Source organism: Anas acuta, chromosome 7 (genome assembly GCF_963932015.1).
Source record: "Anas acuta chromosome 7, bAnaAcu1.1, whole genome shotgun sequence".
Taxonomy (NCBI): domain Eukaryota; kingdom Metazoa; phylum Chordata; class Aves; order Anseriformes; family Anatidae; genus Anas; species Anas acuta.
This window is the reverse complement of record NC_088985.1, coordinates 14814228-14838402: the sequence shown is the minus strand read 5'-3', so window position 1 is coordinate 14838402 and position 24175 is coordinate 14814228. Positions and strand designations below refer to the sequence as shown.

Sequence of the window (24175 nt, the reverse complement as noted above, 5' to 3'; positions counted from 1 at the left end):
ATTTTATACAGTATCTTTCTGTCTTACTTGTCATCACACAAAAGCAATTGAAACAAAGCTACAGGTTTCTTCCTCACCTCTGCTTTTCCCTGAATGCTATTAAAAGACAGTTAACACAAGATGTGGATTGCTGCTGGTCTGGATGTTGCTATATGTTCTATATAGCTGCTCTGATCTTCTGTTAAACTATGATAAAGTTCATGAGCTTTTAGGGTTACACATATATATATATATAGAATGAAGGCAAACTGCAGAGGTGTTTGGAAACCCAACAAATTTTTAGCTTGCATCATTTGATAAAAAAGTTCAGGCTACTGTTTTATGGCACTTACAGCCCTTAATTTATTTCTAAGGTTAGAGCAACCCTCTGAGGTTACTGTATAATTTTGATTTTTCTTTGCTCCCTCCAGCTTAACTCTAGAGCATAGATATTCAAAATGCTTTCCAGAGATGCCAGTTGTTATCACTTCTCTATTACTATGACTTCAGACTTCATTTAAGGCTATTCAAATTGTGGCCAATCTACAGTCTATTGAAGTCAGAGAAAACAGTGGACATCAGTGGACTTTAGATCAGGAGTTTTTCATGCATCATGCTTCAGGGTGCAAGCTGATAAAATAGGACAGGAAGAAAGCATTTTTCATATATATATACATATATATATATGTATATATATGTATATATATATATACATATATATATGTAGAGAGAGAGAGAGAGAGTGTTTCATAATTGGTTTCGGCATTTTAGAATGCCGAATTTAGAATTTTGAAAGGCTTCCAATTTCAAGGACCTAACTTCTTGTTCCTGCGTAGAGGTATATATGAAATGTGATACTGCTCGTACGCAACAACCATCTTCCCTTTCCCCTGAGAAGTGTGCACAATGGAAAAAGAAATATTTAATTCCCAATTAAATCCTAATTTATATTTATTCATATAACTATGACTAAGTCATAGTTCCACCAAACCTCGAACACATTTTCTGGTTCTAATTTTAGTATTTCCTCGTACATTTTTCTTGATTTTGAGAATCTCCGTTCTTCATTGTCTTCTCATTTTATGATTCACTCTGTTATGCAAGCCATTACATTGCTATTGGCAAACTGTCAAATGAAAAGCTACAACAACTAAAAAAAAACAAAAAACAAAAAACAAACAAACAAACAAAAAAACCACCACTTTTTTTTGCCCTGTCCATCTCATTATCCAATTGACTTCTTCACACATTGCACCCATACACAATACTATTCGAGTACAGTAAAGTTTACTTTGGGAAAGGGTGAAGAAAGGAAGATATCTAATTTATAGGACTTAAAACTTTGTCTGTGTTCATGGGGGTGTGCATTTCAGGAAAACATCAAAGTCAGGTCACTTGACTTGTCTTTTGAGAGTACACTTTGTAGAATAAGGAAACTCAAAGTCTCTTATCAGGTATGGTGGGAATAAATATTCTCCCAGTTAAATTTTAAATTTTGTTACTCTATTTTGACACTCTATTCTGCTGTCTGAACACTGAGGAGGAGCAACAGCAAAACATTATCCCTGTGTCTCAAACAAGAGCTGTTCAGAACCTGTGTGTCCTACCCTGTCACAATCAGTGAGGAGATCCAACTTCAGAGCTCCAGTTCCTGCATCTGGCAAAGTACAAAAGGATTGCTCAAAGCCACATGTTAACTTTTTAGTAGAATATCTAATGGTACCATGATTACAAAGACAGGACTGGGAAAAGACCTACAAAGACCTGACTTGGAATTTAGTTCTGCTACTGATCTTTAACACAGATGTGGGTTGCTCATTTACAGTCAATGTCATCTGAAGTGAGTTCCTCACTCAGAGCTCTTGCTATGACTCAAGTGGCCAAATTATCTAAAAACATTGCTGATAATGATTCATTTTCACAGGTCTGCCAGGTATAACATGATGAGGTTCTATTGCTGTTTTGAAAGTACATTGAAAATATATTCCATAAAAACATACAACGTGCACATGTGACGAGTAACTTGGTCCTAGAGTGTTTTGTTTAGTTAGTTTAAACTGGACATGAAGGTGTGCATCTCTTTCACATCAGAACATCTTTCTGTACCATATTTTCTATTTTGATTAATCTACTTTTCTTTCCTTAAAAAAACAACCAACAAAAAACAATGCACAAAAACAAACAAACAAACAAACAAGAGAAATAATACAGTGTCTATGAAAGGACACTGATTTATTTATGAGTGGTCCTTTGGCAGTTCCCCATGGTATGGCATGTAAAGTCACAAAGAATATTTTGGCAGGGATTATTTAAGAGTAGTATCACACAACGAATTGTAGTGTTAAAATTTTCCACACCCACAATTGTAAATTCAGTGCATTGTCAAAGACTATTCTTGTTTCAATACATAGCAACCCAAAGTGTATTGCCCTCAGTCCTACTGGCTCGGAGAAGATTTTTGATACCATTGATAAAGGACATGGGGGCAGAAGTTGCAGTAGGAGTAGGAGTGGGATGTAGTTACTCAGTTCTGTGTAACCGCAGGAAGAATCTGACCTGTTGCTACAAAGTAGGGGAAGTTTCCCCTTTGTGGCTGAATACACTCAGTCACTCATCAGTCACTGCTAAAACCAGTGGCTTATGTGGACAAAAATAAGCCCCTATAAAATAAAAGATGGAATTTCAAAGCCCACTCATCACTATGCCTTGCTTGTAGTTTCCCTCAGCTCCATTAAATTCAGTGGGAAAATATACAACACACTGAAATAACTTAGGGGAAAAAAGGGAGCCCAGGAGACCTTGGTGATTGCTCTGCTCCTTAGGATTAGAAATCTTGTATTTACAGCACAGATTATGTTCCACAGGAAGAGAGAGTTACTCAGTGCATAGGAAAGGGACAGTTTACTTATTTGGAGCAGGCCTCTACCAATCTCAGCTAGGTCTTGCTGCAACTGTTTCCTTCCTAAGAACATTGGGAAGTCTAGATTTCACCCTGCAGATATCTAATGAGAATTATTACTTTGTTTTCAAGTTCAAAGTGCCAATTTATCTCTACATCTTAAATATACACGTTTCCACTGCAATTCCAACCTACATATCCTGAAATTTTAAACCAAAATAAACTTTTCCCTAGCCTGTTAATGACAAGTTTAAAAACAGATTTGTGATGAAGATGTTTTTATCAACACATTTCCTGAAAAAGACATAGGAGGTACCCTTGCACATTTCCTTACCAGTATTACATTGCTGAGTATGAAGAGATTTGCATAAACTTCTTATAAATCTATGGGACTGTATTCCTAACTTGCAAGATATTTTGAATTCTTCCTCTGCTTTGTGGTCAGTTGTCTTAGTTTCTTAGTTCTTAGAAACACACAACTTAGAGGACATTGCTGTTATGTTGTGTTTGGTTTTGTTTGGTTGTTTGGTTGGTTTTAAATATTATTATATTTTTTATTCTATTTTGTGTGTGTATTTATATATATATGAGGTTAATGTGTCACCAGAAAATTCTTTTTCTTTTTTTTTTTTTTAATAAACTTTGCTACCATTGAATTTCTTTTCCCTCCTGGCAGTTGTTTACCCTGTACAAAAGGGTGTAGTACTGTCTGTGTCTCTGAACAAGAAGAACTGAAATCCTGACATTTAACTTTAGCTTTCTTATCATCGGCCTTATCTGGCTTTCATCTACATCAGTGGAAAAACTTCCGTTTATTAAATGTTAATAGGATCAGGCTCAGTGATCCCCAAGACTCTTTCAGGTTCAGCTGCAATATTCCTTAGGGATGAAGGTCTTCACACTACTGTTACCTGTGAACTCATAATATAATTTTCATATGTTAACTAAGCATAAAGTGCTGTTCATGTTTATGTACATGTTGGTCTTAGATACACATGCTTACAGAGTATATATCTATTCAAGAACATCTGTATACAATTAAAACGAACCAAAAAAGTAGTATTTTTTTTTTTTTCATTTTAAATAATATTCTTTCTTTAGAAAAGAAATACATTAAAAAGTTCTTGGGGGCTTTTCTGGGATACTTATTTCTAAGCTCGCAGCACCATCTGCTGGTTATATTGAGTTTCAAGAACCATTGCTGGTTTTGTATCTTCAAACCTTCGTACAAGTTTAGAAAAGGATTTCTTACTGCTGTTATACACAGAAATTGTATTGTCACAAGACAGATTTTTATCACACTGGTTGCAGTTAAACAATATTACTGGAAGTATGGCTTCCATAAAAATGGGGAATGTTAATAGCTGACAAACCAGTTCTCATATGCAAAGTACTGTAAGTTGCAGGGTACACATCCAAATTAATCAAATATATTTAACCTCTTGTATTAAAAGCCTATGATGTTTTTATCACTTAGAGATACAAAGTTTAACACCGTTCATGACAGTAATAAATCAGTATTTATTTTTTCCTTAGGTGCTCCCTACTTCAGTGATTTCTATGATGTACTTCAATGTTGTAAAGCTCTATTTTTCTCTGATCAAGTGTATCCAAAAAAAAAAAAAAAAAAAAAAAGCCAACAATATAATCTGGTGAATACATCAATATAACAAAAGCCCAAGATAAAAATAACTAAGATTAAATCTGCATAATAATAGTAAAAACAGCAAGGGCTAAAACAGTGGTGGAATATAATTCATCGTTATTGAGAATTAGGGAAGTATAGCTAAAAATAACAACAACAAAAATGGATATGTGATGTCTGCCTCTGACTGTATCTTCAAAAGAATTAATACTTACACCTCTGCCAAAGCTGAAATTGATTGTTATGGGTAAGCAAGGGCTGGCAATTTCATAAGAGTTGAAAATAAAGCGTAAGGTAACAAATCCAGTGGTGATAACTAATAACAATGTTAGTTTTAGATCAACAGCAGTTTGATCTCTAACAGAGTACTTAGAAGGATCAATGTACTTGGCAAGGATCATATTTTTCAGATAAAACCTAAGCAGGATCAAAATATGTCCGTACAAAATAAATAAATAAGACTGTTATACATTCCCTCTGATTAAATCTCTAATACTTAAAAATACTACACTGGTAACTCTGAAATACATATAGAAGTTAGGATTGAACTATTTAGAATTACAGTAAGAGGGAAATGCATGCTATCTCACATTTACTTCATATAAGACTAGCTGTAATGGCATAAAATATGCAGACTAACAACATATGAATAAAATAACGCTGACTTTACCAGCAAAATAAATTGATAGTCTCTTTAAAATAGTAACAAATCTGCTTTGCTGTTTTCTTAGAACAAAAGATACACAGAGATGTCAAGCTTGCTTATTTCACAAGGATCAGGAAGATTGCAGAAAGAGATCATAATCCATGATGAGGAACAGCTTTAGAAAGGAAGCTTCATCAAAGGTAAATGCATTGTGCTACAAACCATGATGTGCGATATGAGAAGTGAAGGTAGCCTAACAACAGCATCCTCACTGTTAGTACACAGTGGCAAGAGGAGAGGAAAGAAGGTAACGGAGAATTTTGACAGATTATCACAGTATTGAATTAGCAGCACAGGTTGCTTAGCTATGTCCCACAAAACAGTTGGCATGTTCAGTGTTATACCAAGGAAATCATTTATACCCTGAGTGTAAAATAAAAGGCAGAAGATGTTCATTTCAAAGGAGCTAGCATGATGAAGAAGAAAGAAGACTAATAAGAAACAAACCGTCAAAACGAAACAAACAAACAAACAAAAAACACACTCAAGAACAACCCTTTAAAGCAAATTCTGTAGAAAATCACCATGATTAATTCTGTTTGATTATCACACCATTTTCATGATAAAGTCCACAATCACCTGGAGAAAGAGGAACTCTCTTCCACAAACTAAGAATTAATATACCAGCTATTATAAGATTTATGGGTCAGTTACTACCATGAAAGTAACTATATCAACCACAAATGCCACAGGATGTCGATATATTTGGAAATTGTGTTGCTCCCAGATGTTTTAAGAGTCAAATACTAAAAGCATCCAGAAATCCAGTGCTCAGGGGACAATGACAGCTGTCAAGAAAGCCATCTTCCAAAGGCAAATTGCTTACAGCTCTACCTCTGAGGAGTTTATTTTTTCCTGTTTGTGGAGAAAGAAGAAGGCAGACAAAAAACTCATATGCTAAAGGAAGATTAAAACCAAATGCATATTTTGACAGGTTTTTTTTTTTTTTTTTTTTTTTTTTCCCTTATGGGCAAAACTCCAGGATACTGCTGAGGAATTCTGTGGCACCTGAAGAACAACTCCAGGATATTTCTTGAGGAGTATACAGAGTTTGAGTATTAAGGCTGAATATATCAGCCCAAAGATACAATTCTTGCATTCCCTCAAGCTACAATTTGAGATGCAAAACAGCAGCTTATCTATTTAGCAGAAGTCCCAGTAAAATTGTGGATGAATAAGCTTAAGCATTCATAGATTCAATCAGCCAATGCAAAGACCATTAGAGCTTAATCATATACTAGACATGATAACACCATAAACTTGATTCAAAAATAAGAGTATATATTTTCATTCAAGGAGGAGATAGTATATTCAGGAATTATTCAGAACAAAAAAGTTCCAAAGACCGTGTTATAATAAAACATGTGGTGGTCACGGAGGAGATCTAATACAAAAATTAAAATAATTGCATGCTCAAAAAGAGACAAATTTAAGTATAGGGTGTTGTAAGAATGGCAGAATTACATGTATACAATAGTGGTGTATTGTAGAGAAGGTACAGGATTCTTATGATGTAAATCAACATGCAGAAGACTTTGGTGCCATGGGTTAAAAGAATACTCTTGCAGGATTTCAGATTGATGTTACATCAAAGCTAGACTATCTGATCACAGAGCCTTGGTTTGAGTCTTCACTGTCACTGCAAATTGTGGGTTCTTTCAAACAGAACCAAAGACTTTTGCTGAGTCCAATAACTCTCCAAAGTAAAAGACACCTGTAAGTTGGACTCCTTTTATGGAAGATCTTGTCAAATAGCTAGGATTACATTACTGATTCTATTCTCTGCAAATCCTTATGTTATGATTATCACCACAGAACCTGTGCCGAATCTGACATCTGTCCCAAGTCTACTGCTCTCTCATCTTTCCTCCAAAGGCATATATTACATGTCTGGATGAAGAAATCAATAAAGTACATCTTGTTACTCAGGACAGTGAGACTCTTGACTGGTAACAATCAAAATATATTCAATGAAATGTTTCAATAAATATATTCATCTTCCCTTAGACATTTTTTTTGTGTGGAACACTAGTGAAAAATCCAGCTTTTAAGAAGTCTGGAGAAACTTAGGTCTTTACCAAATGAAAACTGATTTAAATTTCTACAGATTTTTCTGTGTGCAAAATGCATCAAAAACAACATTTCCATGCCTACTTTAAACAAAATACAATTTATCAACAATTAAAATTAAATTCAGGTAATACTAAGAAACTGTGCAATCCCACACAATACACTAGATATTTTCTCTGGAATATCAAAAGCAGTTCTTAGTATCCAAGAATTGTCAATGTGTATTTTGTTGCTTGCCCTGTCATTACAAAGCTTATTGGCCTATCTCACAACCAAGTAAAAAAGCAGTAAATCATGACAAAGAGAAAAAAAAAAAAAAAGGAAGAAAATTAAAAAAGGACAAGGTGCAAGAATGGCTATGACTCTGATTCCATTATTGGTTAGAAATATTAGTATGACATCTGAAAATTTCAGGAATGTTTTGCATGTGTTATAAAGGACACTACATTTTGGAAGACAAAATAGTACACCCTGTTCTACTCAGCAGTGTATCTCACTTCTTTTCACCATTCTGCTGCCTCATTTTTTTAAATTATATTCATGTTCACACTCGTGATTCTAAATAAATATTGTATCACTTCTTGACTGTCACCCATTTTATGAACAGCTGATCACTGAGAGCTAGACAGTCCTCTAGCATGTTTTGGTAAATCAGAAATAATTCAATAGAGATAAATAATGAATAATAATAATAAAAAAATACTTGAAAATGGCATTGGTAATGGAACATATTATCAGTGTGCAACTGTGTATTATTCCTCATGTTACTTATGGAACAAGAATAAGCATCATCTCTACATTAGCCTCAAATGTAGTTGCTTTTACTCTTTGCTAAAAAGAATCTTGATTTATTAGCTGATGGAACTTTATCACCCAAATGTTTATCCTGACTTGTAAGTTGCTGTTCCTATATCACAACTGCTATTGTTACTGCAAATCCAAGTGACATGTCTATAGGATCAATAAATACTATAAAAAAAGAGGCTAGTTACAAAAATAAACCTTCTACAATTCTAGATGTCACACCTGCTAGTCCATTCAGGCAAAAGAACAACATCTCCATTTCTTGTTGCCACTCTTCCTCCATAGCAAAGCTATCCTCCATAATACTCTCCAAAGCACTCTCTCCATAATGTAATGCTGTCCAACAACATGTACCATTAGAGTTAGAGAGTGAAGATAATATCAGGAAAATGAGAATAGACGTAGCGGGTTGTTCAGTGCAAATAAAACCTTTTATGCAAGAACAAATGAAGAAAATTGCATGACAAAGACCAGAGATTCTATAATGTGGGTGCTTTTTTTTTTCTTTTTTTTTTTTTTATTTCAATCAGCAGTTCCTCACAGTGAATAAGGTCTGCATTCCAATTAAAGTTCAGAAGCTGCTAAAAACTGTAGAAGATTTTTTTTTTCTTCCAGAAGTCTAAAAAGAGATTCATCCCAATTGATGCAGATAAACAGAATTTATTCATGCCCTCTTAGTATCCCCTTTCACTTTCCTCTCCTCCTCACTGTGTATCTATGACTTTCTTCAGCAAAGATCGGAATACATGAAAATTGGCTTGTGTAGGGAATCACTAGGTCAAAATGATGCCTATTCAGCTTATATTCGGAACTTCAAACATAAGGATCTCAGAGCACTTCTCATCACAAAATATAATAAAATATATGGAAAAGGAACAAAAGTCATGTAATAAGTCAGTGGCTCAGTCAAGGTATCTCTGCCTTGTGCCATTTGTTTCACTTCTGCCTAGCTAAAATTTCTATTCAAACCAAAATATCTGCAGGAATTTTTAACTAGATGTCACTAGCCACATCTTACACTTTATTAATGCTTTTTCCGTCCTTCCTTTTCAGAATTGTACTGTACTAACAAGACCTGATCAGTCTGAAGAAGCATACATTATGTTTCCTAAAGTCACTGATAAAAAGTGAATCACAACAATACAGTTTTAAATAATATATAAAATATCACAATGAAAGCTATATCAGTGTGTTATAAAAAGGTCAGCTAATAGAAGCTGGTAAATAGTTTCACAAACAGTAAAAATACAACTGAAATGTAAGCTAAAGTATTGTCAACATACTTAAGAAATTATATACTATACAAAATCTATGTTTTTTGTTGTTGTTAAATCAATTAAAACTCTTCATTTTCTGTTCAACTCCTTCCCCTCTACCATAACCTCTGACAAAGTGATCATATAGTATGGGTGCTGGTTTTGGGGCACTTCAAGAACCACACATGAAATTACAAGACAAAAATCTTCTCTTTTTAGGAGACACACAGATAAAAATCATGCGCTATGTGTATTGGCTTACACAAATACCTGGAAAGGTTCTAGGAGCTCAGTAGAAAATATGATGACCCAGAAAAAAATGGTCTTGCAAGTTGCCTCTGGCTCCCAGGGTGAGAGCTGGACAACTTTGCTGAACCTACAATGGACTTGATAAGATCCAAAGATCTTTTGTTTTAATTCAATGTAGTCTCCTAGCATTATGAAAGCATTAGGTTGGCTTCTTCTGGCTCCAATTCTAGCACGTACTGAATCACATAGTGTGTGAATGAGTGGACACACTACAGCTAACGCGACTATTAACCTCATTAAAAAATATATCTAAAATATATTGAATTATCAGATGATGGAAACATTACTTTTTTTCTTTTCCTCTTCTTTTTACGTCATCAGATAGATTAACAATCTGATATATAATGCAAGCACGTTTTAACTTGGTTTGGAGGGGAGTTATTCTATTTTTTTTTTTCCTATTAAGCTGTATTCCATTTTAGATATCAATATTATATCATACTCTGATGTATATTGCAGTAAGTACTTCCTTGTGTACATTACAATAACTTTAGATAAAATGAAATATAGAAGACCTAGGCCAGAGAGAACTTCTTTTTCTATGAACGTGATTGACAATATTCCAGGTCAGGGAACAACTTTTTTCTCTGAATTACAAAAGGATCCAACCAATAAAGACATCAAATGATAATATATATGTGTGTGTAATAAATACAAGAGAGTATGAGAAGTACAGGCTTTACAGATCAACTGTCTATATTAGTTTGGAAGCCATTTGAAAAGAACACAAATTATGCATTAAAGTATATCTATGATTAGGATGAGCTGATAGCTTTCTACTGTTACTGGTTCAATATTAATTTGAGACCTTGCCCAATAACATCAACATAAATTAGCTCAGACTCAAAATGGCAATCAGCTTGGGGGACCTATCCTGAAAAGTGGTACTAACATCTTCCCAGCATCAATGAGCTTCTCAATCCCGCAGCTGTTTCTAAAAGCTTCCTCCCAAAGGCACATTTAAAACTAAATTAAATGCAACTTTGACTTAATTAACGTTTTAAATGATAATGAATACAATGTAGATTCATAGAAGGCATTTACATTGCGTTATAAAACTGATAAAATTTTAATAACTCTTTGTTAATAACTTATGTCTCTCCAGACCCATAAAGCCTAAGGCAGTTGGTGCAGTCTAATCTAGGTTCCTAATGCAGGTGGAATAAGGAGGCAGGAGACTGACTTGACATTTGACATTTGCTCCAAGCTTGCTCAGGATCAAGCCACTGTTTGTTCATAAGTACTTTATTTCATATAGTAAAGGTCAGAATTTGGGCTCAAGGCAGGGCTATGACAGAAATGCTCAAGCTGAAACTGAGCCAGCTCTGGCATCTGTCGCTTGAAATAGCTCAGAAACAGTAGAGATGGAGAGCTAACCAACTAGCATCTGTCCCACACCAAGGAGGTAACAGGAAGAATCTGCTGCCTGGTGGTAAGAAACTGTCGTGGTGAGTTTCATGACAACCAGCCACACTCAGGAACTAAAAATGAAAACATAATTTCCATGTCACCTTGCATAAGACATGCTGTTTAATTCACTCCACAGGATGCTGACAGCATTTTTTTCTAGCTTGTCCCAATCAAAGAGAGCCACTCAGTAGTCTCTTCCCTGTGACCCTAGTAAGAATCACTACTTAATATAAAGGCCTAAAGGAATTAAATCTAGACTTCTTGATCTCTCCCTTCTTCACCTTCCCAATTCTTCAAAAGATTTGTTGCTAAACTTAGTAGGGCCTCCATGGTGACATGAGACTTCATCTCCTTGTTACAGACATTACAAATTGGGCAGAGCACCCTCCTATCAGCCTAGCAGTATATACCACATCAAAAAAGTCATCTGAAAAGCCGTGTGCTTCATTATTTATATTTTCTGGTCATGGGTAACAAGTCAGATTGTCTGATTTCTACCATTCTACTGCTTGACAAGGAACAGCTGGGGGGGTTATTTTTTTTTCCTACTCTTGCATTTCTACATCTCTATATTAATCTATATGCTTGTATTATATCCCCCCCCCCCCCCCAAAAAAAAAAAATAATTTAGCAGCACTCAGTTTCTATTAAAATATACAACAATAAAAAGAATTAATTTTTTGACTGTTAGACCTACGTACATACTTGAAGTCACCTATCTTAAAATACATTATTTCATGCTACTTTTTCCCCCTGATATATTAATACCTTCTATCCAGTGTCTGAGAAGATAATATAAAAGTTTCAGCACATTCATACACATAAAGCAATACACAAGACTTGTGATTTGCCAACACCACAGGCTACAGAGCTGACTGCAAATATGGCCAACCTCTTGCACGTACAAGCACTGACTTCATATCAGTGTCTACACCATAAGAACCACCATAGAACAGAACAGGAATCTCCCACTTTGGTATTTTCTTTTCCAATTGTTCCACTGCCTAGTTTTATATGCTTCAGGACCCCATTACATAGTTTTGTTTACAGTAGCTTTCCTGAGTTGATTCTGAGAAGAAGGCTAATGAAGATTGGTTGGTTTTGTTCATTATCCAATAGCAACATAGACTATCACAGAATCACAGAATTATCTAGGTTGGAAGAGACCTCAAGATCATTGAGTCCAACCTCTGACCTAACACTAAGTCCTCCACTAAACCATATCCCTAAGCTCTACATCTAAACATCTTTTAAAGACTGCCAGGGATGGTGACTCCACCACTTCCCTGGGCAGCCTGTTCCAATGTCTAACAACCCTTTCAGCAAAGAAGTTCTTCCTAACATCCAACCTAAAACTCCCCTGGCGCAACTTAAGCCCATTCCTCCTTGTCCTGTCACCAGGCACGTGGGAGTTCAGACCAACCCCCACCTCACTACAGCCTCCTTTAAGGTACCTGTAGAGAGCAATAAGGTCGTCCCTGAGCCTCCTTTTCTCCAGGCTGAACAAACCCAACTCCCTCAGCCGCTCCTCATAGGACTTGTTCTCCAGACCCCTCACCAGCTTCATCACCCTTCTCTGGACTTGCTCAAGCACCTCGATGTCCTTCTTGTAGCGAGGGGCCCAAAACTGAACACACTACTCAAGGTGCGGCCTCACCAGAGCCGAGTACAGGGGGACGATCACCTCCCTAGCCCTGCTGGCCACACTGTTTCTTATGCAAGCCAGGATGCCATTGGCCTTCTTGGCCACCTGAGCACACTGCTGGCTCATATTCAGCCGACTGTCCACCATCACTCCCAGGTCCTTCTGCCTGGCAGCTCTCCAACCACTCATCTCCCAGCCTGTAGCTCTGCTTGGGGTTATTGCGCCCCAGGTGCAGGACCCGGCACTTGGCCTTGTTGAACTTCATGCAGTTGACCTCAGCCCATTGGTCCAGCCCATCCAGATCCTCCTGCAGAGCCTTCCTACCCTTGACCAGATCGACACACGCACATAACTTGGTGTCATCTGCAAACTTACTGAGGGTGCACTCAATGCCCTCATCCAGATATCGATGAAGATATTAAAGAGGACCGGCCCCAGTACCGAGCCCTGGGGAACGCCACTAGTGACCGGCCTCCAACTGGATTTGACTCCATTCACCATGACTCTTTGGGCCCGGCTGTCCAGCCAGTTTCTAACCCAATGAAGCGTATGCCAGTCCAAGCCAAGAGCAGACAGTTTCCTGAGGAGAATGCTGTGGGAAATGGTGTCAAAAGCCTTGCTGAAGTCAAGGTAGATCACATCCACAGCCTTTCCCTCGTCCACCCAGCATGTCACTTCGTCATAGAAGGAGATCAGGTTCGTCAAGCAGGATCTGCCTTTCATAAACCCATGCTGACTGGGCCTGATCGCCTGCTTGCCCTGCAAGTGCCGCATGGTGACTCTCAAGATAATCTGCTCCATGAGCTTCCCTGGCACTGAGGTCAAACTGACAGGCCTGTGTACTACATTAAGATGATATATTGATATGCCTGACTTTTCTTCTCTTGTAGTGGACTACTATCTAAACTGAGTTATCTAGAATACTTCGTCTCTGTAAAAATGAATGTTCTCTAAAACATACACAGCTGTTCGTTTTTACATTATTTTCAGTACTTCTAAAGACACATGAGCAGACTTGTAGAGGTATTTAGAGGAAATGTTACGGCCACGACAATTCTCAGGTACACAACCCTGTATCTAAGTAATTTTATTGACTTCTGTGGGAACTGATGTAACTGAAGTAAAAATCTGTCGCTCTGAAAGAAATTTTTTGCAACTAGATTTACATAAATCCATCTATTCCCCACAGCATGGTTCACAGGCTTACTTCAAAATTTTACTTCAAAATTATTAGATGGTTATAAATAGTATGATTTACTTCATATGTGGTTTTGAATTAATATGATGGTATTTGGCACTTTATCTTATCCTAATCGTCAATTTTCATTACTCTCATTTAAAAAAATCACTACATTTTTGTAGACATTATACAAAATAATGCCATCATTCTCCAGTATACAGAGGAAGTTTTTTTTTGTTTGTTTGTTTTCTCCTAGAAAAATAAGCCATAAAAACATCGGTTTCTAAACACTTGTTTGCAACCTTGGAATACTGCCCTGATCAGCAACATCTCTGTCTCCTTTCCCAGCAGGCCTGATCAGTTGTTTATTCCTTCCATTTCTTCATCCTTAAAATACTAGAAGTGTGCAATTGGCACACTTTTGGTCCTATCTGTGCATGACAGAGTAGACTGTGACCTCAGAGAACTCAGTAGGTTTTATCTAAGAGAGTCTCAATTCCTTCTGTGGCCACAAGACCTAGGTTCATCACAATATACCAACCTTGGCTGATGCTACCCTGAACACTGTTCCACTCCTGTAGAAAATGATTTTAAGACCTTTGAGAAAGACTCAACGGCTAACTTGAGTGTTCTGTATAAACCATGTGATGGCACTAGAAGAGCAGGTGGAATAGATGCTTCTCAACCAGACTTAGCTCAAATGTAGATACATACTTCGGCCACTTTCAAAAATTAAGCTTTCACTTTTGTATCTAGAACTTGTCTTAACACAGTCTTTCTTTCTAAACAAGACGGATGGGAATTTGGGCTGAACTGTGAATTAAAAGTACAGTGAAAATCAGCCTTCATCTGCATCATTTAATCATTTGAATAGTGCTCCCCAGGATTTGGCACATTCCTAAACAGAAACATCACACTTGTAAAACAATTTCACTGTATAGACCACCTCAATTTTTTCAGTTACTGAGTGCTTCTCTTCACTCTAATTTGCATGAATCATAGAATCATTAAGATCGGAAAAGACCTCCAAGAAAAGACCTCCAGGATCATCTGGTGCAACCACCACCCTACTACCAATGTCACCCATTAAACCATGTCCCTAAGCACTATGTCCAACCTTTGCTTAAACACCCCCAGGGATGGTGACTCCACCAGCTACCTGGCAATCTGTTCCAGTGCCTGACTGCCCTTTCTGAGAAGAATTATCTCCTAATTTCCACCTAAACCTCCCCTGGTACAACTTGAGGCCATTCCCTCTAGGCCTATCACTAGTTACCTGTGAGAGGAGGCCGAACCCCAGCTCCCCACAACTTCCTCTCATGTAGCTGCAGAGAGCAGTGAGGCCTGATCTGGGCCTCCTCTTCTCCACACTAAACAACCCAAGCAGTTCCCTCAGCTGCTTCTCATAGGACTTGTGTTATAAACCCTTCACCAGCTTCATAACCCCTCTTTGGACATGCTCCAGGGCTTCAATGTCCTTCTTGTAGTGAGGGGCCCAAAACTAAACACAGTGCTCAAGGTACGGCCTCACCAGAGCAGAGTACTGCCTGGCCGAATCTACATTACAAAAGAAGTTACTTGGACTGTTCGACCACTGTTCATGCAGCAATCTACCAAAAGCAGCTAAACCTGAAAATATCTGTAGACACACACAAATCTATTTCCTTATGTTTAGAAAGATCATCTCTATTTGTGCTTTTTTTTCTTTTTTTCCAAACAGCTGCCTATGAACTCAAAAGCTATTTTAATGCAATTATATTTAACCATAATAGGTTTTTCATCCACTGAAAGTACAGACAATATTATAGCAGAGAAAATCATTCACAGTGGAAAATTTACTGCAAGTGTTACTTTCTCTACATATTATACAATTAACACACTAAATCCTGCATACATCATTAAATACGTAAATTGATATCTTCTACTTGACATTAGATTCTTACAAACAGCATTAATTCTTGCAAAAAAAAACAAACAAACAAACAACAAAACACAACAAAACAAACAAACAAAAAAACTTATTTTTTCAAGAAGTTTGGTTTGTGATTTTATCTACCTTCAACAAAAAGAAAAGCCTGCTTTTGTAACCCAAAGGAAAAAGAAAAAAAAAAAAAAAAAGAAAGAGAGAAAGAAAGAAAGAAATGTATTAAGCAATTGTAGAAGCAAACCAACCCAACTGGGGCACCACGACCAAAGCAAGCCCTGTAATAGTATAATGACCTTTAATGAGTGTCTGGGGAAACAATACAGTCCTAGCATAAAAGACAAAGGGCAAAACCCATCATGGCTCCACTGACACTAATTTAAAATGATTTTCAGAACAACTAAAGAATGTAAGAGAGGTAATCTGATCCACCAATCTGACCTCACTTTGATTCTGGGGCCCTGCTGCTGCCATTTCTAATTGTCAAACACTCTACATTTCACATCTGCTCATATTTAATGAAAAGCTGACTCTCACCGCTATTCTTTGAGTTAACTAGCTCTGTCAAGATGGGCATCATACGACCCCTGTGCACTGCAAAGAAAACACAGTGATTTCTATTGAAGCCATGCCAGTGAAATTTTGCATGTGTGTGTATATATATATATACATATTTAACTGGAAAAGAAAGGCTTCTGCTGGTTTGTAAAGAGCATGAATTGGTATTGATTTTCATAGTTATTATTAACAGTTAAGGGTGAATAGTTGCACAAGGAGAAGAGTGAGTTCTCTTTTGATTTGATGGAGTGATGAATGGGGAAAAGCCTCTTGAAAGATAGGATGCTAAAAATCCTCAAAGCTGTCAATACCACTTATCCTTAAAAATATATTTAATTTGTTTCCCAATAATACTGATTCTGGTGGCAATAAAACCATGCAGTGGATATTTTTGGCTCAGCAGGCAACACAATCAAAAATGTTTATTTTTTCTGCCTCTGTATAGTCCTAAGTGAACTCAAAAGCTATGATGAACCTACAAATTATGTTGTTTATTTCCTTGCCAAACAAGTGATAATGGCAGAAATCTCACCCATTTGTAAGGGACATATTCATTTAGCCCTGTCTGCTTGCTGTTGGCACCCATACTGGGACCTAACCAGTTAATCTTTGTACTAGTCCATATTAATGTAAACAATAGCAGACATTGTGTTGTGTTACAGAGGCTGTTAGGCCATAGAAGTAACACTGCCTGCAGTAACTCTCAATCCAGGAAAGTTTTGCAGCCACTGTTCTTAACAAACAAAAATATTTGGTTGTGTTTTACTCTAATACAGGAATCTCTGAAGAATAAAAACTCCTGTAGCTTAGAATAAAATCTAAAACTGTCTTTCCCCTGAGGTGATGTACAAGTTACAACAAAGTAGATAAAAATGATATTCTGGGTGCTTATACACATAAACAAAGAGAAGATTTCTGGCAAAATCTCTAAGAAATCCTATTAAATTCAACTTAATTGACACAGTCTTCATATATAAAAATACTAACAAAAAGCATAGTATTGTATACATAGTATATACTCCACATTTGCATCTGGAAAAATACTTCAAATGTCAAAAGGGCTAGCAAAAAGTCATTCACCACATGGACTACGTACTGCAATACACATATGGCATCAAAAGGCAACCAGATGCGTAATCTACCAACTACATTGTATTCTTAGTACTGGAAGACATTTTTGTTCATGATGACTTGTAATGTAAAGCGGACATGTTTCCTGATAAAAACTTCTAATATGCCCTCTAGATGTATCTGAATAATTTGTCAATTCTTCTTTGTTATTTGGATAGAGAAAGGAAAAGAATCCCTGTCCCAAGATACAGTTTTGCCTATTATGAATGTCTTTAGAGGATATGTAAAAAAAAATAAAAATCACTATTTAACAGTCTTCCTCAATAGTTCACACTGATAAAGAAAGCTTTAGAAAGTTTTAAAATCCCTACTCAGCCGAAGAATTAATAGATACTTAGAGCTGTTCTAATTTCTCTTTCTTCTCCTTCTCAAACTCTGATCTTTCAAAGAGCTTTGGGGGCGTATTCTAGAATGGTACTATCCTGCAAGGAATATTCCACAGCTAATTTCAGTTTGCATCACAGCTTTCATCAGGCTAGCCCTTCTACAAAAGCACTACAAAAGGTATATCCATTTTATTAAGGTTTCTGCACTTTCAATATTAGATGGAAGGTCCTGCCATATTAATCATTAAAGACTAAAGACAGAACTAAAGACAATGGTAGCAGTCTAAAATAGAATTCCAGTCTATAAGAAAATGCTAGAAGCAGTTCAGCAACTAAGTTGTATCCTTTATGTTTACTCACTGCCTATTATATACTGCTCTATTGCTAACCCTATTACAGTTGCAAACTTAGCACTCATCACAGATTTAGACACAGATCTGTTCTTCCAGTAAAGCATATACTGGTTAATTAATGACAATTTATATAGTATGAATTAAAAATATATCACCAAACTGCACTACTAGGGTCCTGCATGCTATGGCAAGAGCATGCTTCATAAAGAGCACACAAAGCAAAATAATGAATTCCATTTTTTTGGTATTAAAAATCAATAGAAACAGAAATATAAATACAGAGTTGTATTAAAATTTGGTTTTGAAATTTAAAAAGCATCAGCCCAGTAAAACTCACAGAACTACAATGTACGACACAAGACGGGGATGATACCACAGACACCACAGACATGGAACAGCATGTGTTGGTGTTAAAACTTACAGGCACGTAAACTGGTGGAGCAATCATTAACAGAGACAGAAGAAAGTGGGAAGGCTCTCTCAAGGGTGTCCATGTTACTATGTACACTGCCTGACATGCAAGAGCAGTCACGCTCAGAGCGTCCGCAATCAAAACAACATGCCAGTTTCATTCTCTTGTAGATGGACATCTTGGCTATAACCATGTGTTGGATGGGAGGAGAGGAAGAGCAGCAGGTTAATGGCAAGGTTATATATATAACAAGGCAGCTGGAAGGTAATTTAAGGGATTTAATACAGGCCTTAGTTTATGTTAACAGTCTTGACCCAGGAAAAAAAAATGCATGAGATTATTGATAACACTTTGGCTGTACATTAAAAGTAGGGCAAAAGATAAATTGTTCTTTATTTCTCTTCAGTCTTAAAGGGTGACCGCAGATATGGGAAGTATTACTGATTACAGTCAAGTGTTTGGATCAAAAAAGAACATGGTAAAAACAGAAAATCCTAAGAATATATTTTTTCCCTTGGCACAATTAATACTGCAGGGCTAAAACAACAAGAAAATATAAAGTTGCTGATCCACTAGATGTTTTTGATCTACTCTGCTTCCTGTAAAAGTTGAAAACTTTTATATATATGTGTGTATATATATATATGTATGCATGTATACACAGACAAAAACACACACATATTCTTACATACACACACTCACACATATACATGTATACACATACACACATGTATATAAATAAATTTATCCTCAAACATATGCTGATAATTGTTTTGTATTAAACTGTGCCAGGGAACTCCTTTATTGCAATAAATTACATATTACTGGAGACTTACAAGATGTGCATAAAATTTTCTGAAAAATTGACTTCATTTACATTATATCTTCAGGAATTCAAATTAACTCTTGACAGAATACCAAAATTTGCTGATATAACAGACACAACTAATAATGGCAAATATGTTTGACATTAAAATCAGTTCACAAATAAGGCATCACCAAAAGCACACAGAGCATTGGTCCACTGAAACATGCTGAACCAATCACTGGCACGCTTTTTACCCTGAGGAGTACTGAGTCTGGACAACGCAACTGGATTGAAAGGCACATCAAGAACCAAATAACTGGATGACGAATTAGGCATTGATTCCAAAAGAATCACCAGGTTGGAATAGAAAATTTATGTTCTTTAGTCATGGGAAGGACAGTCTTATTGCTATGTATTTCTAGAATCCCATTTTATAACAGAATCCTATTTTATAAATGTAGATGTAATTACCATCATTCAATTTTGTGTTACCTCAATCACAAGTAAGTTTAATTCTCAAGAACTGCAAAGGCCACTTAAATTGTTTCACATGTTGCACTGAACCAACACTTTTGGTAATGGTTTAGATTGAACTGACTCAATTATACTAAAAACAAAACAGAACACCAACAGGCAAAAACAAAACCTTAAAAGCAAATGCAAGAAAAAGGTAATGTTTCTCTAGCCTGTACCTTCAGTTTAGGATGTCTTTTTTCCTTTTTTTTTTTTTTGTATTATAGTAGTAACATTAAATTTTTAATGATTTCTCTCTTTTCTTTTTCCAGTTTTTTAATGCTACAGTCAACAGGGAAGAGGGATTGAAATTGCTCAAATGGGTCAAGTCCTGTTCTAAGGCCTTGATGACTTGCCATACAGTATATTTGTCAAGCAAGGGTAACGTTATGATTGTGGAAAACAGGCATTGAGGGAGATGGATGAGTGATCTCTTCAGCAGCGACTCCATTCCTCTAAAACTTTGCTCACATCACTACTGCCATGTTCTTTCAGCATCCTAGTAGAGTTATCTTAGAGCTGTTCAGAAAGTCATCATGCAGCATCAGGCTTGTTCATTGCATGGTACATCATTCCTCATAGCTTGGCTTTTAGTTAGAAGGTTTCCACTGAAGCTTTTGATGCATACACATTCAAACTACACAGAAAATTCAAAACAGCATTTGTTTTCTCATAGTTTCCCTCTCTCTAACTTTTCCCAACATATTCTTTAAAATTGATAAGTTGGGCAGAGAAAAAAAGTTACCAAAAATGTGGAAGTGTTTCCATCATGCCTATTTTGTTATTTTCACTTCAAGGAAATGAAAAAAAAATAAAGAGCATTTGTGAGACAAACTAACAGTAGGTGAGGGAAAAAGAAGGCCCATTTTGTTTTAATTACAGCTGTTTTGAAAGACTTTTTCTAATCAAATGCTGTAAGCAAAACACTGAGCAGAAATTCTCAACTGCTATGTTATTGGTTAGTAACAGTCCCTGGTTTTCATTTACTTGTAGCCATTACTTGTCAACAGTCAATAATAGGATAGGACATATTTATTAAAATCAAAATAAATTATTCTTAAGGACAAACACGGTTGGGAAGGAAAACTTTTTGTACCATTTTCATCAGACTTAAACCAATGAAGTTGGGAATTTAAGCACTTCTGTTCAATTGGGGAAGGAATCCATGGTGCTTCTCAAAAGTAATGCCCTTTCAGGGACTGTTTTTAACTAGTATTATCAGTTGTTCTGGAGATCATGCATCATTTTAATATTTCACATCATTAACATGCAGGAAACAGGCTTGAACCTGAAAATGTAAGTAGCAGATACGACTTGCTATAAGGCTTTTGATCAATATATAAGCAACTGCATATCAGAGCAATACATTTTGTAAAATTAAAAAAGTAATAAAAAAACATGCTGTTACTCTTCATTCCTTTTAAACAGTCATTGTTACATTCATACCAAATACAATATTTATTTTCTTTTAAATAAAACAAAACATGGGTTATTATTAGGGATGGCTAGTGACAAGATCAAAGACAAGACAGAAATGATTTCAAATGGTACAAGCCACAAACATACCATTTCCTATTAAACTTCCATAAACATTAACAAAAAATGGGAATCATCAGAGAGACAGGGGGACCTTAAGAACAGCTTATGGGTGGGTGTTAAGTTCATTTGACACCTGTAGTACCCGCGTAAGAATAATCTCATTTCTATTCATAGAAATGTTATGGATGTTCAATAAAACTGTTATTTGTTAGTAAAAAATTAAATTGGGACATAAAGGACATTAATTCCCTATTTCCAATTGAACAATAAATGGATAAAAAGGAAGAGATCCTTCTATTTAGTATGATAACAATCCCCTAGCATTTGTAAAAGTATCAGGGGATGTAATCATTCAAACAGAAATTAGACTAATATAATAATTTACTGACAAAACAAGGCATATATGAACCAGAGACATTTTCTGATTTTGTAAGAGCAAAAGGAAACTAAAATTGTTGAGTTATTTATAAAAGCAAATAAATACTTTAAAAACTTTTTGTTGCAGTTTTTTTGAAAAGGCAATAGCCTTCCTATTCTAATGAGGAAAGAATGTGCATTCGATGCCTACACTTCTAGCAATACCTTGCTTTCTGATGTCAAAAACTCAAAAAAGTCCAGTCAAAATTTCTAGATTATCTGGATCTGAAATGTTACTTAGTGTTCACAAACAGTAATGGGAAATATTTCCAGCTGCAAAAATAAGCAAAGGAAGCTGCAGATTATTCTCTATCTAAGATGTCATGGAACAGCTCCTTAAAAAAAAAAAAAAAAAAAAAAAAAAAAAAAAAAAAAAAAAAAAGCATCCCTTTATCTTGTCGCCTTTTTTTTTTTTTTTTTCTGTTTTGTTTTGAACTTTACAGGCTACCCAATCCTAGCATTCCACCCATCACTACAGCAGTTTTCCTTGTGACCTCAATGGTAATAAAAAGTAGATCTACGAGGACATCTAGTGGATCTCCATGAGACAACAGCTGGTTACGAATCAACTGTAGCTTGCTTGACCAGCAAATGGTTAAAAAAGGGTCCCACTACACTTAAGAATTGAAATGCACGTCATGCAATGTCATTTCAATTCATCAAGTTCTCATAACCCACACTAAAAGCAAAATAACAACAGTGTTAAAGGAAGACCAGACTGATTTAATCGCTTTGAGGGATGTTGGTTAATGTAAGACTAAAATATTGAATGGACTTTGCCCAGAAAAAATTGTTTTCTGAAAAATACAGCAACATAACTTAATTTGTTTATGATAATTTATCTCTTACCACAACAGGCAAAGCTCTCTCTCCGCTATTTAAGTTTTACAGAATAACTTCAAAACTAACTACTCAGCTGTTCACTAATCTTACAATTTTTCTAATTAAAGGCAATTGGTTAGTTGTTAGCTGTAATTCATATTACAGTGTATTACTGTTCTTTGTCAAAACTGTAGAAACAGTGAACATTCTGCCCCATTTTAGTAGCTAAAAGAAGTAATGCTGTATTTATAGACCAATTCATCTTAATATTCAATTATCTTCATGAACTTTCCTTCATTGCCATAAAGACTCTCAGCCAATGTACTCCCAAAGCTAGTTGCATTTCTAGGCAAACTGAAGCTATTGGGGATTTGGGAGAAGTAAAGAAAAGCCAAACATGCATGAACTTTTTTTTTTTTAAATACTCTTCTAGCATGAAGAGCTTTTTTGATTGATTATTTATTATTATTTAAACTAGTTTATCTGAGTTTATCTGGTCCAGAAAGACCTCAATTTATTATTTTAAAATTATTTTAAAATTAACTATTTTAAATGAATTATTTTATTACAGTTTTTTTAAATGAATTTAAAATAAATACATTGCAGTAAATAAATCCAAATTACTTCCACTGTTTTGCCTCTAGGTCAATTGGATGCATTATTTTATCCATAGCAATTTGTTTCTTTTTGGTTTATTGATTCTTATTATACTGTCCTGACAATCTGCTTTTCTGAGTGCCCTGTCTTTCTGCTGTATCATTCTCTTGGCTAGCAATAGATACTTGGAGAAATTTCTGTTCTATGTATGAATAATTTCTATTACAATGGGATCTTAATCCTTTAGTGTAGTAATGGCACCACAATTCACAATTTAAAAAAAAGTGATTAATGATTATCATAATGAAGGCCATCATAATTACAAGATTGCCAATGCTCTATAATGCAACTCCAGGGGCATCAACTTTTCCTGTATTCTTTTCAAGACCCTACAGTGTGTACAGCTGAGAGGGGAAAAATATCACAATCGGCATTAAAATCTTAAGTGTTATCAGAAAACAAATTCATAATATATGGTGAAATGGTGAAAAAATCTCATAGCCTCACTTATTTAGAATAGCTGTGGTTGTATAGTATCATTAGCACCCTCAACCTGGTACAGTAATGTTTCATTGCAGCAATGAATATTTGATCCCTCTTGCTGTTTGAAAGATCAAGCCAACACTGCCAATAACCAATATATTTTTTGCAGTGTTTGTATTCCTAGGGAACTAATTCTTTCCATGTTTTATCTATTTAAATTATTAGCACCATGCACACTAAAAGTGACTGACAAGAGCCTCCATAGATTCTGTATATTTTGAAGTGGTATGACTTAGTTTGACATGAAGTGGTCTATAAATTTCATATTCTATATATAATAATAATAATAATAATAATATAACACTTTACAGTTTAGGTCTTGAAAAAAC

The 24175-nt window shown here is 35.7% G+C and overlaps 1 protein-coding gene across 38 annotated transcripts in view; it reads right to left on the bottom strand.

Moving 5' to 3' along the window:
• The window catches only part of KCNMA1 (potassium calcium-activated channel subfamily M alpha 1), a 467608-nt gene that overhangs the window by 75666 nt on the left and 367767 nt on the right, over positions 1 to 24175 (bottom strand). For 12 of the 38 annotated variants that reach the window (XM_068688905.1, XM_068688906.1, XM_068688907.1 and 9 more), the window contains one exon: positions 18617 to 18790. The exons of the other annotated variants lie outside the window; for them this stretch is intronic. In XM_068688905.1, coding sequence (XP_068545006.1) covers positions 18617 to 18790 — 174 coding nt within the window. The remainder of the gene's footprint in view (positions 1 to 18616; positions 18791 to 24175) is intronic. 38 annotated transcript variants of the gene reach the window in all.